The sequence below is a fragment of the Anopheles merus genome, chromosome 2R, assembly GCF_017562075.2.
Source record: "Anopheles merus strain MAF chromosome 2R, AmerM5.1, whole genome shotgun sequence".
NCBI classification, from domain to species: domain Eukaryota; kingdom Metazoa; phylum Arthropoda; class Insecta; order Diptera; family Culicidae; genus Anopheles; species Anopheles merus.
Genome location: NC_054082.1, coordinates 20,005,011 through 20,020,800, shown reverse-complemented (window position 1 = coordinate 20,020,800; position 15,790 = coordinate 20,005,011). Strand labels below are relative to the sequence as shown.

The 15,790-nt window shown below is 51.4% G+C and overlaps 2 protein-coding genes across 3 annotated transcripts in view; one reads left to right on the top strand and one right to left on the bottom strand.

Moving 5' to 3' along the window:
- LOC121590905 (autophagy-related protein 16-1) overlaps nucleotides 1-15,790 on the top strand; it is a 258,486-nt gene that overhangs the window by 10,625 nt on the left and 232,071 nt on the right. The gene's annotated exons all lie outside the window — the stretch shown is intronic.
- The window catches only part of LOC121590904, a 92,480-nt gene that overhangs the window by 8,875 nt on the left and 67,815 nt on the right, over nucleotides 1-15,790 (bottom strand). The window contains exon 6 of the mRNA XM_041911069.1: nucleotides 15,166-15,367. Coding sequence (XP_041767003.1) covers nucleotides 15,166-15,367 — 202 coding nt within the window. The remainder of the gene's footprint in view (nucleotides 1-15,165; nucleotides 15,368-15,790) is intronic.

Below are 15,790 nucleotides of genomic sequence, written 5' to 3'. Positions count from 1 at the left end.
GACTAGATTTTGCGCAAGGTGTGTGCGCCCTGCCACTAAGCGCACGAACCTTTTGTTGAAGTTTTTTTGCTCTTTCTCTCTCTCTCTCTCAATCCCCTCCCCCTTGTTTGCACCGATCGCATCACAAAGCCAAAGGGAAGAATATAATTAACAGGTTGTTATGGATTCCTTTTGCTGAAAGAGGGCTCGAGAATAGGTTGGCTAAACTCCCTGTAGTGGGCAAGCATTGACGCAGCTTCTTGCGTCTAGAATGGGATCGTACAATTACGATCCAACAGGCACGTGTGTGTGTGTGTGTGTGAGTGATCCATTTTGTACTAATAAGACAAGCACCATCACCATCCCCGTTCGGAAGGGATGGCGAATTTCCAGGCACAGGTTGTTGTACCACTACTTGGGTGCCTTCCTTCAGCACCCTCCCGGGGCCCGGGCACGATCCAACCGTCGGATGGATGGCACGTCCGGTGCCGGTGTACGATCGCGTTGTGCAACGGGTGAGAGAACGAGGGAGCGAGTAATTGGAATGTCAGCAGAATCACTCCCATCCAGGCTGAGCGGTTTGGACAACATCTACCGAACTGCTCTCGATGGTTATCTGGCAACTGAACACCATCACCGTACCATGTCGCACACCGTACACCATCACTGCACTGCGTGGGGGCTGATCGTCGTGGTCGCGGTGACCTTAGCGGATCGTCGTGGCAGCAGAAGACAGTGCCAGCGGAGACGTATCTCCGTAATCGGTCCGGGTTGATCTTTTCGCTAAGACTACGCTACATGCAGTGCGATTGAGATCGGTACAAACTATCAAGCATGTGTATGTGTGTGTGTGTGTTCTCTAATCCGTCTAACCATAAATTGCTTGCTTGCCTCCTTTGGGAAGACGAACCAGGGAAGGTTGTTTGCAACTTAATTGAGCGCCTGCAAAGGGTCGTTGGAGCGATTTATGAAAAAAATGTCACTCCACGATCGTGCCAGACACTTTGCGCAAGCATTTTGGCACTTTCTGCCCGTTCTCCCTCGTTAGTGAAGCTGTCGGATCTTGTCGGATGGTACAACAAACGCGAGCCCGGCTTGCTGGTACGCTAAGAGAAACTGCTCCGAATGGGGTAATGTTTTATCTAATCTCTCTCTCTCCCTCTTTAGCGCTGGGAGACGCAATTAATTCACTTGTCATAAGAAATTGATGCTTAAAGTGTGTGTGTGCGTGTTTGTGGTGTCACCTTGAGGGTCAACATTGCTCGAATTGTTGTGTTATCACGTGTTCGTGGAATTTGTGATGCTCCAAATGCGAAGTACGCTTCAGATAACGATCGCCCATAAACGTTGCTATGTTTGGTTTGGTGTTGCGAAATCAGATCCTTCTTCCTTTCAGCATAAGCGGACACCAACAACAGTAGAGGCAGAGGGGCAGTATAATACACCACGACGCCGCTCAAATGACGAAACGAGCGGCGAGCCCACCCGTTCGGCGCAAATTTAATGTCGCAAAGCACCGTCCGGCCCCGAGAACGTGTGCGTTTGGTCTTAGCACCGAAAGCTATAAATCAGTCTCGCGGTGCGCAAAACGTGGCGCACAGCCGCGAAAGGGCCGATCCCCGTTTGTGCAGGTGTAATCGCAGGGTCTCTGCCCTACATCGCGCGCCCTCTGTCAAGCGAGAATGAATGCTAATTATCTCTGCTGCGTCGTGGATAAGGAAATAAAAAGAACAGCGGCACGAAAAGCATGATTAGTTCGTTTGCAGCACAAGGATTATCACGGCCGAGTTTGTGTGGTGTGTTGAAGCCAAGCCACACGTTCGCTGTTCGCGTGTGTGATCCAGTTCCAGCAGGAGCATGCAGTAATTAATTTGCCAACTATCTCGTTCGCGTACATGGGCCATTAGCGCGGATGGTATTTATTTCCCATTGCTTAGCACGCGCGCGTACTACGCCGGCAATAGTTAAAAGGGAGGGATTCTTTATTACGCAAATAAATGGACAGGCCAACTACCAACTCGGAAGACTTTCCTCTGCCTGGATCAGGGAAGCAAAAACACACGTGTGCTGCTGCATCAGCTTGATCCAATTTCTAATCGGGCTACGGCAACATTATTGCCACGCAGTGTGGGACACTTTGGAACAACGCCCCTCACATACACGCCATATATTACCGGGCGGCAGCAGCCGGGCATTATTAGCGCAAAAGCACAAAGTACCAGCAACAAACACCGGCAGCATAAATAATGAATAATTGTAATTGAGTAATCAAAAGCCCTTCGGCCGCCGTCCCCGGTGGTGGAATCGAGGCTGGTACCAAGCAAACCGGGGCAGACCGGGGTGAATACTACCAGCCGCAGCCCCAGCCCCGGTATTCCACCCGTAATTGGGTCAATCGAAAATGATGTTCAGTTTTCTACGCGCCACCCGGTTTCCCCCCTATGAAACCCCAAGCGCTCTAAACTGCTGCTAACGGATTGTTCAGACCCCGGTGCGGGGATGGGATGCTGAGATGCGATGTTGCGATGTTGCTGACTGTTCCAGTGCCGAAGGATGGTCGACACAGCTGGGCACCTATTTCATTAACACCTTCTCTTTCCGCGCGCGCGCACGGTCTCTTGCGTTGCAGTACTTTCCCGTTTTGGTGGGCGCAAACCACGGTGCGGGGAGGAAGCAACCGGCGAACCGGTGTCGGTATCGATCGTGCGCACGGACTGTGGATCGGTGTTCTTCCCCGATGCGCGCGAGTACAGTTACAGCGGAGATTCTGTTGGGCGAGAAAGGTGGGTTGGCTGCATGTATATATGGGAACCAGTTACAAGGTCGATATGTATGCGAACATCTGGCCGCGATGGTAGGGCAAAGTGAGGCATAAGATGCTGTTGCTCACAGCCAGATCCCTATACCGATCGCACCATAGCCGTAAGATGGCGTTGTTGACGGAAATTTGCCTCTTATAGGGAGAGAAGTTTTGTATTTCCTCGGAAGCTGGCTCGGAACTGTTGCCCACGAAGCGTAAATATATTCCACGTTTTTGCGCTGTACACTTTTCCCCACGCGGGCCAAAACGGTGCCAATAAACGTGTCCTATCCAGTTGACGGGAAGACACGAGGCTGGAAAAGGTGATAGAAGAATTGGGTTGCGGGATGAATATAATTTCACCCCAATGTCAATTGTAAATTTCAAACCGGGACTCCCTCCCCTTTCTTTATTTGATCGTAGCAGCAGAAGGTCGAAAGTATCTGACGGAACCGCACGAAAGCGCTCCAGCACTCTACCGCCAGCGCACGGAAGCTACCTGCACATCACACATTTTGCTCCCCGTTTATGCTAATGAGATCGTACCGCGAAGACGATTGGAATAAATCTTTCAATCTTGCAACGGCAGGGACTCCCGTTTGGCGTGCAATCGTGCAGAGTGATGGAGTGCCGCCCAGCGGGTGAGCCGCTGAAACCGGATCGATCGTATCAGGTTCGGGGCCGCAGCAGCGTCCTGCTGGATTCGGTCGTTTGCTGCAACAATAGATGGCGGCACCAAACACTTAAACGCGCGCAACGGTTCGATTGTGTGTACTTGCGAGAGAGAGAGAGCGAGGATCGATCAATCGCAATATCGCAATGACAGTCGGGACATGATTTATGTTTGGCAAAAGCACACCCGGGAGTGGTGGTGATGATGCTTTGCTAAACACAGTCGACCCCGGGGCGGCTGGTGGGCGGCCGATCATTAAGGAACAATTTTCGCACACTCGCTTGGAAAAGCGGTTGCCATCCTGCACCCTCTGCTCAGCGTGTGTGTGTGTGCTGCCGTGATACGTGCATGATACGGCGTCGATCCCGGGTACGTCGACGGTCACGCAATTTGGCGCCAACCGCGGCCGCCAACGATCGCACACGCCGTAGGTGGTAGGTGGAAAAAAACATCCCCGGAGAACCCCGTTTCTCGGCGTCGTGCCCTTTGTGCCGATCGACAATGCCCGGGTAGAAGCGATAACGATACAAGAAAGAGAAAAAAAGGTGGCAATCTCCTACCAATCCCGGCCCGTTTTACCGTTGTTGACAACCGTTTGACTAGCGTTAAGAATGGAAGGCCGCATCAGCCGTAGCAGTTCCATCACAAAAAAAAAAACAATGTGGCGTGCTTTTCCCTGTACACAAACGCGCCCGGTCTCCTCTCTCTCTCTCTCAGGAGAAGTGACAGTTTATCGTTTTTTTTTAAAGCGATTGCCCACCGGTACCACAACAACGGCGCGCGGTGTTCGTGGGCAAATAATATGACAGCGCTGGCCGCGAGGAACCGCGTTGCATGCGGTCCGGACAGATCAGAGAGCCCGCGGGGCCGCCGGACAGTTTCACTGTCACTGTTTGTCGGTTGTTTCGCACGGCAATCGATCGACAGCACACGGAGCGCGGACACACGGTAACACAACGCGGCCACCCTCCGAGCATCCTGCAAAACCGGGCTCCAGGGGAAATTCTTAGCAAATTCTATCGCTCCTTGCCGTAAGTGCTCGTGTGTGTGTGTGTTCATGTGATGGATTCCATCTTTTTAATTGGACTTTCTACGCTTCCAGCCCCATCCCCCCGCGTGTGTGGAAGACACTTTGTTTGGCGGTGGCGTCGCCGATCTCGCCGAAAGGCACATTGGCGCGAAGACGAGACGATCGAGCGTGTGCGGTAAATTAATTAGACTTTCTCCATCGCATCGCGGCCTCCCAGAAAGGCAGACCGTGCAGTACCCGAGCAGCAGGCTGCTTATCGCTGCGTCATCGGGCCGTCCACTGGGTTGTCCACTTGGAGGAGCTTTTTTTGTTTTTGTTTTAAATCGATGCTCAGCGTGAGCTTCTCGAGCAACCGTTTGGTGATGATCGAGCCGAGGATGAGCTTTTAAAACTGCTGCGCGGGAGTGCAGGCAAGACATTAAAAACCTGCACGGTGACCCACAAAAACGGTTGCTGAACGATGGTGTATGACGTTCCGTGCCGTTTGGAAGGAACCGCTAGAACACTCTTTTTCTTCTTGCACAATCTCCATCGTCTGGCGTGTGCGTTTGAAGTTAAGCGTAACAACAGACATGAAGAAACGTAACACGAATGGGGGATCTCTTGGACAGAAAGAGAGCACACACACACACGCTCAGCAACAATGATAGTGTGGGGTTCGTTCTGGGTGTGAAGCCTCCGGGCATCAAGCTCCGTGCGCTGCGTCGTCGCTCCTGCTCCATTGGATAGTAATTAGAACCATGCTCGCTCGAAGATGACCACGGCCACGAAAGGAACGGTACATTTTACGGAACAAACACTCACACACACACACACACACACACACACACACAGCAACACGTAGGCTCGCATCTCGGGTGAGCGATCCAAGTCGATTGGATAATTAATTTTCTGCCAATTAATAAACACACACTAATTTCATATTATTTAGCGCTCGCCTGGTGCGCACACGTTCTCGCTGTTTTCTTCCCCCGCCCAGTCCCAGTCCAGTGGCACTGCTGGCGGGCACGATAACTCGTGGGAGACAACGGCTGGGCGCGGGCGCGCCCGCTATGTACTAGAATTAATTACGGAACGGCGTAGAATGGAGCAACTATTGTCCCTTCCCGTCCCTCGTGAGACTGAGCAGCAGCCCAACGGGCTCGAGATAGCTCCTTCCCAGCTGAAATGGCTCTCACGACACTATCGGCGAGAGGGATGCACCAACCGACATTACACTTTTTCCCATCCCACGGCTAGCGGTGGACCACGTGAAAGTGTCTGCTGCGTGGACAATAATGATAGGAAAGCCGGGACCGGGTTGGTATCTATGACGCCAGTGCTCTATTGATGGGGGTGCAAAGCTTTAACTTTTCGGACGTCGAGACAGACCCCTCCCCCCACCATCTCTAACGGGTCTTGCGCTGAGATGGAGGTTGGGGCGAAAACATGCTCGATTGGACAATGGTATGTTCTCTCACGCAACGTGCGACAGCGACAATTCTGCTCGTGACCAACCGCCTGCACGGAATCCCCAAAGTAATTTGACCCGCTGGGCTGTGCAGAAGATTTCGGTACATTGGCCTTTTGCTCGGAGGTGTTTGTATTTGCCTGCAATTAAGCGCCATATCGAATCCAATTAGCTCGAATGTGGGTTAACCGGGAGCGTAACCGGGGCATCGATAGATCGGAACAAATGGAGCAAAACTGCTGCTGCTTATCGCGATTTATGTAATACCGATTAACCGATGCATAGAGGCGCCCACTCCAATGTGTACGGTTCAGTTCTTGCCTATTCGATCACATCGCCCCGTTAATCAAATACCTTGCGGGCACAGGTGCACGGGCGCGCGCCCACACTCACTCTCCTCACTCCGCTTTGGACAATCGATAATCGATTCGATGTTCTCCTCGGAACAGGCACAATTCGGTGCTGCTGGTGCTGTTAGTTCATGTTCTTGCCCCCGGATTCATTGGGAAACGATGCAGCCAGTGTGTACGAGCGATCGAGCCTGATTGAGCTAATTTTCTATATTAGTTGCAATCAAGGCATATCGGTGGGGGGGGGGGGGGGTTGAAGCTGGAAGCTCCCTCACCGGTGCGTCCCATTTCCCGGGCAGCGCCAACATCTAGGGTGTACCGCTACGTTACCATCATCACCACCACCACCAGACGGCCAGACGAGGATGAGGAGGAGGCTTTGGTTGTTTGGCGTTATCGATTGGGTGCATCGAGCGGCAGCAGCGAGATAACGAGATGGTGTTTAGAAGAAGGCGGTTCTTGCATAGTACACCAATGCACTCTGTGCTGTGCCTTCTGGTATGGGATTAAGTTGGTGAACTAATTTCGGTGCGCAAACGCAGGTTGCAAAAAAAACCCCTCCTCATCTAATGTTGTTAATCCTCTTGGAAACTAGATTAGAAATGTGTAAAAAAAAGCAACACAGTGACCACAATCAATCAAGCTCTATCCATACATATGGTAGAGTTCGCAGGTTGTGCTCACTGGCTTGTAGTTTTGATGGTGAGTCGCGCTGTAGCACTGCATAAATCGAAGAACCAAGCTCCGCAGATACGCGCACTAAGCATCTATAAACACACACATCAGCCTCGTGGTTGCACTTGCGATAGTGATTTTGATACGGCGTCAGCATGGTTTGGGTAACTGCGCTAACTGTAAAACGCCGGAGCCCTGTGTATACCACGCTGTAAAAAGCTGGCTGGCTTTGCAAAGAAAAAACCAACGGACCAAACGACGAACTCCTCGTGCCGTGCCTGATCCGTTTGTGTACCACATTTGCCAATGCCAATTTTCCCGATCCGGAGGGACACGGTAGGCATGCCTCGGACAATTCCAATACACTTGTTTTGATATTTATTTAAGCAATCAATTTCAATGTGCGACCGTTCCGGCAGTCTGAACGGTTCGTGCCCGAGGGGCCGTCCGTCGTCTACGTCGCTGTCTGCGCGATCGCCGCCACCACTGTGGCTTGGTAGTTTGTTATTTTCCTTCGCACACATACGGCCGTGCTTTCTTTTGCTCCCAACTAAGATGGGGGCGAGTGGACGGCCAGGAAATCAGCGGCTTTCATCACACCCTTTACAGTGCAAGCGGGCGCGCGCGCACACGCGCCTGCGGTCAAATCGGGGCTGCTGCTGTCGCTGTCTGCTCACTGGGAAGGATAATCTAATTTATATTTCAACGTCGCGATTCATTCCCTTTCGCTGCTGTGGTGGTTGCTGCTGTTGGTTTGTTTTGATGCCGGTCGCTTGTTAGCGACAACGTGGCAACCGGACAGCCAAAGCCGAACCAAACTTTTGATCGCGCTGCTGGCTCGGCGTCGAGTGGTGGTCACTACGCCAAACCGTGGCAAGCGTTTCAGAGTTGGCACACGGTGCACGCTAGCCTTGCGCGTTGAACATTCAAATCTTGCCTTAATTTGTCAGCCCAATCGCCGCCCAATAGATAATCGCGTAAGCGCACCCGCGCCTTCGTGGAGGAGGGATTTGCATACAATGTTAATGCTCTATGATAATTTCGCTCTCCCGTACCAACCAGCTCCAATGCTGGGTTGACTGCTTCTAGGAAGGTGCCACGCAGAAGAGCGTTTAAAGTACAAAAAACAGAAGAAAAACAAACTGTAGAAGATGGCTTTGGAAAATATGAACTCAATCGGAATACGGTTGAAGAATGTTACACCGGTTTGTTCTGCAAACGCTTCCGTGTGCCGGTGGGCGAACGCTACTGTTTGGTGACTTGGTTTTGGAGTGTTTTCAAAACATTGCTACCGTGACTGTGTCCCGGTAAGCAAAGAAAGAAAAGCATACAAAAACATAAGAAAAGAGAGGAATGGAGCAGAAGAAGCGCTGAAGACGCAGCTCCTGAACGGAAGCTGCTGGTAGAAATTATGAAGCTTTATGATTATTGCCGCATTTGCGTGTTGCAATTTAACCTTTCTCCTCCAAACGTTCCTGTTTCCCCCCAAGAACGCGGTAATAATCGTCCCCAGCCCCTTGACAGGGCTCTTGCAGTGGGCTCATGTGTGTAGAAGCCACCGGGGCAGCGAACGTCGTTCGTGTCCGTGTAAATTGAGGAGGGTGAAACCTTTTTGTCAGATCTAACGATCGTTTAAGTCTCGCCAGCCGGCCGGCGTGTTTGTTGCGTTTTGGCGTTAATTGCACTTCAGCCGTGGCCGTGGCAATCGAGGTAGAGGGAATAGTCGCGCGCATCGCACTTAGCCGGAACCCGTACGACACGCAAAAAGTACGCCCGTCGTAAGCAACGCCGCTCGTTAAGCGCACCACTGTCCGGAGCGTGGTGCTGGGTTGGGTCCACCATTCCCGGTGGATAGTGAATGAATATAATGAGATTGGTTGTACGCAAAGCAAGTTACCTCGGGGACGCATCGAACGTGTATCGAGCCGGGGTTGGCTGGGGTCGCACTACCTCCCCCTTAATGCGACAATCTCACCTATGCTCGTTCATAACTCTTTCTCCTCCCTACCACGGTGTGTCCTGTGCTGCTCTTGTTTCGTTTGTTGCGTTCAATGTTTTGCCTCTTCTTAGCCTCTTCGTCCACTTAATTCCCACCCCCCCCCTCGGCCCCATTAAGTTAAGCAGCGTTGCGGGCGGGTAACACTTGTGCCGCAGCACTTGTGCGGGAGATTTCTTCTCTCTTTAGCACCAAACTGGCGGGCCCGCTTGTTCCGCCGGGCAGGGCGAAACGACGACTGCCGTCTGCAGAGCAGTTTATTTGCATAAAAAGTGATCAAGTTGACAGAAATTACATAAAAGGGCAACTGTTGCAATTGTGTTGTGCTGCTGCTGCTGCTGCTGCTGCTGCTCGCTTGAGGTTGCGGTTGAGGGGGATGCTGCCAATGTTTGTTCGGTAGTGACCAAACAGCCGCACTACTTCCTTAATAATGTGTCTTTCGGTGTTTCTTGCACTTCGAGGGCGAGGGAAAGAGGCGGACAGGAAGACTGGGGCCATTCGAACGTCAAGCGTGGTTACATGTTCGATTACCGCTAACCAGAAAAATGCCACGGCGCAATTTCGCGGGGCGGTAGAATTTTTCTGCCCCGTGACCGGATTCTTGCGCGATTCTACTAGTGCCACGTGAAAACTAAAAGGTGTAAAGGAAGTCGGTTTGTTAGCATGGTGCTGGAACCATGTTCATGCGGACGCCTATGTCGACCACCGTTTTTCCCTTCCTTCTTTTGACCCCACCGGCTGCCGCCCGTTCGATTGTGGGGCAAAGTGCTGTTGTTAGCTGTTGTTAGCTGAAAATACCGATTGTGCCCAGGACGTTCAATGGACACTGCGCGAGTTCGGAGAGTGCAGCGTTACATTACAAAAAAGAAGCAGCACAACAAAAAATGCGGAGCATGGAAAGGCATCTCACACTAACGGTAGCTCCGGCCGGTAGCAACACGTACTTCCGAAGGGTTCAACTTCAATATATTTTACTGCTGCTGCAAAAGATCAAGTTGCTTGCTGCACGTTTTTATCGGATGGGTGAAACAGAGGAGGGCAACAAAAAAAATCTCCCGTGAAAGAATTCTTTCTGCATAGCTGCAAGAGGGAGAAAAAAAGGAGTTTCTATGTGGTTCGCGGTTGATTGGTTTGGGGAGGACGAGGGACACTGGGACGACGCGCTATGATCCCCGAACGGATGCCGTCCTGTGTGTGAACATGATCGCGATCATGCGCGCCGTGTGTGATGATGGTTTCGGAAAAGGTTAATAGAATAGAACCACGAGCCTGCTTCAGTGTGTAAAAACATAAAAAAAACACACACACACACACACAAGAAAAAGAGGCACAAGGGACAAGAAGCACGTTCTCCGGGGTGGTGTCCCTGACAAGCGAGCGCGGCAACGGTGGGCAATGTTTCTTAATAGTAGCAATATCCGATGTTGTTAGTGTAAACGGTTGAGTTGTTTAGGTTGTAATCATAACAATAAATTCAGCGCATGTTATCTCTGCCCCTGTTCGCCTTCCCTGCTCTTCATGCCTACGATGGCATGATCGGCTCGTTCACGTCCATGCCTCCAATGCCTCAACAGCAGACGATCATTCGCGTCTATGATTTTCGATCACTTTTGTTTTGGCTCGCAATGCTTTAGTGATGGAAGAAAAAAATGGAAGAAAGAATCGCTAGAACCTGACCATCATCACGATAGTCACCGGATGTACTGGGGAGGAAGGTTCGTCGCTTTGTTCATCACGTTCACCTCAAAACGGGGGGGGGGGAAACGCTTCTGTATCATGTCGACTTCCGTCCGACGGTTTATGCGAGTTTGGCAAAAGGATGATCCCAAACGAGAGGGTGAGTGTCAGATAGAGAGAGAGAGAGAGGGCATTCACTTTTAAGCCCCCGGAGGGGTAGGACCGAGACAAATGGGAAGATTTACTTTTATTTTCGCCATTCCGATAGAACCAGCTGGCGAACTGGCGGACGAAAGTACCATCCACCCAGACACACAACTTCTTGTCCGCGCGAAAGCAAACACCGTCGTCCACCGGTTCGGAGAATGTGATTCGTGTTCGTGCTGGCAATTGTCTTTCCATTTCGATGGGTTTCTGCGGGCGAAACGCGGCACGGTGCTGGCTTTGCAATGGGTCATGATTTCTCTATAAAGATGATGATAAAATTGAAGTTTTATGATAGCACCTACGAAAACTGTGCGGTTCGAGTGTAACGGCCAGCAGCAAAAAGACACATCCCAGCCCGAGAACGTTGCCCTTTTAGCGCAGAACGGCGGCAACATACATACAGGACGGCCATAGAGCGTGTGTGTGTGTGTGTGTAGAAGTTCTGGAACACTGTTACTGCAGGAAATATGCCACAAACAGCGCATCCGCAGCGGTCCTCCAATAAGCGGGACCGCGATCAAGCAGTATACTAATTCCCAAAGGGAATCCAACCGGAGATTATAGCTGAACTGTTCGGTGTTTTTTTTTTAGCAGTTCCAGCGCAGAGTTCTGTTCCTGTTCTGCCAGATGAACTCTTCGTTGAACTCGAGCGGGGTTATGAGCGTTTTTTCGTTCCCCTCTACTCCCTTTCTGTCCGGTGTCCGGCGCGGCGTTAATTGTGCCTGGTGACTGTCCCCATGCATGCCCTAGCACGCGGTAGAACGGTAGAAGCTACCGATTCCCACACTTTGCTGGCTGGCGCCTCTATTGGACCAATATCGTCTTGTGTCTTTAGAATGATTGCAACCACAACAAAGCCACACGCAAACAGCACTCGACGGTTCCAATTAACGGTAGCGCTCCCGCTTCGCTTGACAATTGGTGGCCGATGATTTAGCTGTCGGATGTCATCAAAAGAGAGATCCCCAGATCCCTAGCGGTCGTGGCACGACGCCGGTCAAAAACAACCGCTCGGTGGAGCACGCAGCAACAGCAGCGCCCTTGTTAATAGAGGGGGAATGCTCATTAAGCACAGGCACGGCGAGTGCAGGCTGGACGGCGCACTGGCAAACGGCTCGTTTTGGAACCGACGACGACGACTCCTGGATGACGCAATCATCCACCGTGTCCCGTTCACGGCTACGTTCCTAGACGGAAGCGCGGCACGTTTGGTTCCGAACGAAGTGTGTCACTAGCATCACACGATCCAGTTTTTAAGGTGTTCAGGCGACGAACCCCGGCAGACAAAACAGCAGCCTCCCGGGCGGAATTCGTGCAGCAAAGTTCAAAGCTTATCGGGTCGCCCCGGGGACCCGACGGCTGATCAGCATAAACGCGGGCACGATCCTTCGAGCGCGGGAGGCTGCATACCGGTCGGGCACCGCACCGCGAAAGGACGATGAATAATTCATAAATCCGCACGTGAGCCTGATCGAGCGGGGCGCAACCCGATCGATCGATAATGCTATTGGCTTCCAAACAAAGGCGGTCGGCGATGGTTCTGCTAAGCTGCATTGGGCGCAGCGCTCGAAGGTGCCGTGAGGATAATTACCGTCGAACGGTACTCTTCTCCACTGGTGGTGGAAATGTGGCAGACGACGTGAAGGCGGGTTGCAGGTTGTGTTGGCTAGTGCCGCTGATTGTGCATCGCGGGCTCGTTGAGCGAAAAGCGTAATTTTCTTCCCCCCCCCCCATTTTCCCGGGCGGCTATCGGTGCAAGCGCATCAATTCAGCTCGCCGAGTGCCATCATTTGATGAGTGCCAGGCCGAACAGGCAGATTAGCGGTAAGTGAGCAAGAAGTTTGTTTTTTTTTTGTGTTATGTTGCTTCCTCTGCAAATAAATCCCACTCGTGTTTGCAGGCACGTTCTATTATTCTTGAGAGTAAGTGTGTGTGTGCGCGCAAATCGATTGGATTATTATAAATTCCAATCGGGTAGGAGGAAAAGAACGCTGACGGCTCATTTTAGGACGCTGCCGCGGCGATGCATTTGCCGTAACTAAAGCAGCGAAATTATAGCTAACTACTTGTGATCGGCAGAACGCCCTGTCTTGCTTAGTTTTGTCTCTGCGAGGTGGCAACCTTGTGGACACGGTCTCGAGACACTTGTTACATTGTCCCGGCCAGCTCGTCTCGGCTCGTTTTGGTCTGCGGTACACGAGGGAGGACTGGCAGGACAACAGGGTGTGCCTCGCCGTTCATCCGTTCCAACACGACAGGGAAGGCGTTTAAACCGATGCCAGAATGATGCGTTATTAAGCCACCGTGCGCGGTTTGGATCCGGGCGGCTGGATGTTTAACGATCGCTGGCCCGTTGTTGGCGATGAAAATGCATCCGAGCGCAGGGAAAGCACAAGAGCACGAGAGAGAGAGGGAGAGGGGCTGGAAGTTTGTGTGGAACTTAACCTCATATTCTAATAATTATAGTACCAATAATTTTACCTGTGCACACCATTATGCCATTTTCCGCTAAAGTATGGGCTTTTAATGAGCCATTCCCCGCGAGACGAGGATCGTTACCCGGTGATGGGCCGCATTCGCTAATCCCACCTCGTGTCTGGTCCTTGCTTCTTGCTGCTGAAAGGGGCTGGGGCGTAGTATTAAGAAGATGGGGGAACAGGACCGCCCACCCCCGGGGTAATAAACCTGACACTAGAGCGATGATCTAGTGCAAAATTGCTCCCGCCAGGTTAGATTTCAATTGGATTTACTCTATTTGATGATGCGGCATCAGGTTGCTAAGAATGATGGCGTTCCGGATGCTTCGGACTTTTTAAGCACCCCGACTCGCGTGTGTGTGTGTGTGCTAAAATAATGTACTCCAATAAAAGAAGTACATCATTGAAATTTCCCCTCCCTTTCGCGGGCTTGCTGGTGGCCCCTCCAGCAAGAGTGTCAATACTGACAGTCATCGGTTCTATTTGGTCTCATATCCGTTCGCTCCCGCCTTTAACAATAACGATTTTGGGAGTAAGTAAGGGGCAGTTTATTATACATAAACTTGAATGTCCGCTCTGCTGGTTTGACTATTTCTACAAACCGGTTTTGTTTTCCCTCCTTACTTCCAATTGATGTGTGGAGCGGTTTGAAATCGACATTCGAACCACCGACGTGTAATGATCGAAAAATGGGCTTTTGCTTCATTTCGATACGACGAAACAAACGATCAAGCTCCTCTCTGCCCCTCTTTTTCTCTGTGTTGCGTCTGTCAGAACGTTCTAATCGCTCCGCTCGCCCCACACAGACACACACACATACGTGGGGCATTAACAAAATTCTAACAAGATGACTCAACGTTAATCTGGGTGCGCTGATGGGTGCCTTCGCTAAATGGAATGTTTAGATTTTGGTTCCAAGATAAATATATTGCCTAACCAGGTCTATCGTACCTGTCCTGTGTCTTTCCACCCGACGCGGCTCCCCCACTGGCTGCAGTTTGGAGCGTATGCTGGTGGGCCCCGGAAAGTTTACATTAAAAAAGAAAATTATGGTCAAATCTCAATGCCTGACCTTGAAAAACAATTGTCGGGGGAAAAAAGGGGGAAGATTCAAAGCCAGATTGTTCCAGACGCTCCATTACAGCTGATCCTAGCCGATCTGGTTGTTCTGAAACGCTTTGAACGCCTGCGCAACCTTGCACGCAGCAAACTACCGTGCAGGGGTTACACCCTGTAGCTGGATGAAAAATAGCTCGGTAAAAATGCTCAATCCACCGTGAACGAAAGAAAACCGAAACGCGGCTGTTGCAGCATGCTCCAGCAAGTGCATACTGCTAACGATATGATAAGCAGACGCTCGTGCCCGCAAACTCTGCGAGATGAATAATCGAGCTGTAATGTGGCCCGTTGCGGCTTTCGCGGCATAAAAGGATGCCGGCACGGGTTGGCTTTCCTTCACGCTGCTACTGAATAAATCGCTAAAATTGATTTCTTTGTCATTCGGGCCCCGATGCGCTCACGATGCGCACCGAACGCGTGGAGAATCTGTTTTAAAAGTTACGACGACGACGCCCGGTTACGATTATCATTCATCATTAAAATGCCTCTAGCCTTATTAATCTCCTGAGTAATGGGCCCGTCCCCCGGGGCCACCCGATTGGCTGCATCCCGGAGGGACTGGCGGCTGTCTGACTCGCCTTTTCTCCCCCCCCCCATTGTAGCACTGACTTCGAATCGGCTACGCAATAGTTCGCTGTCATTGAGTTTAATGTTTGCAACCGATGGGTGCAGAAGGGCTGCTTTGCTTTTCCCTTTTTTTTTCTCTCCCTCATCCGCTCTCATCGTACTTACCGGCAGGTGAATTCGTTCTCGCCGAGGCACATCTCGATACAGTCGCGGCGCGAAACGACCTGGGCGGTGCGCTTGACGTGTCCGTTCAGCTTGTAACCTTGCACCCTGTCGATGCACCAGGCACGCTCGCACGGCCGCAGCTTCAGGCAGGACTTCTGTGCGTAGATCGTGAACACCGGGAACTGCGACTTTGTGAGGGCACCTACAGAGAGCGTAGAAAGGGAGAAGAGAGAAGAAAAAACAGAACCGATTAGTGGTGTAGGGGGACGGTGGCAGCAATTGGCGCGTAAAAATCTATGTTTAATATTGATGCTTTGTTTGGCTATCCCGTGGCGGGTTACTTCCCGCTACTGCTGCTGCTACTGCTACGTTTGGTACAGCAATTTACAAGACATTCCTGCCCAACATCTGGCGATGATGATGGGTGATGGTTTCACTTTTGTTTTGTTTTTTTTTGTTGCTCCCCCTTCTATGGGCAGCTTATCAGAAAGAAGCGAGCGTGCGCTGGAATGAAATGTTTAATTTTACTTTTACTCACTTCAAGCGCAGCCCGCACCGCTAACCGGGCACTGACATCTGAGGTGTTTTTAATCGAGTGCCGATTAGTGACGCTTGCCAACGCAAC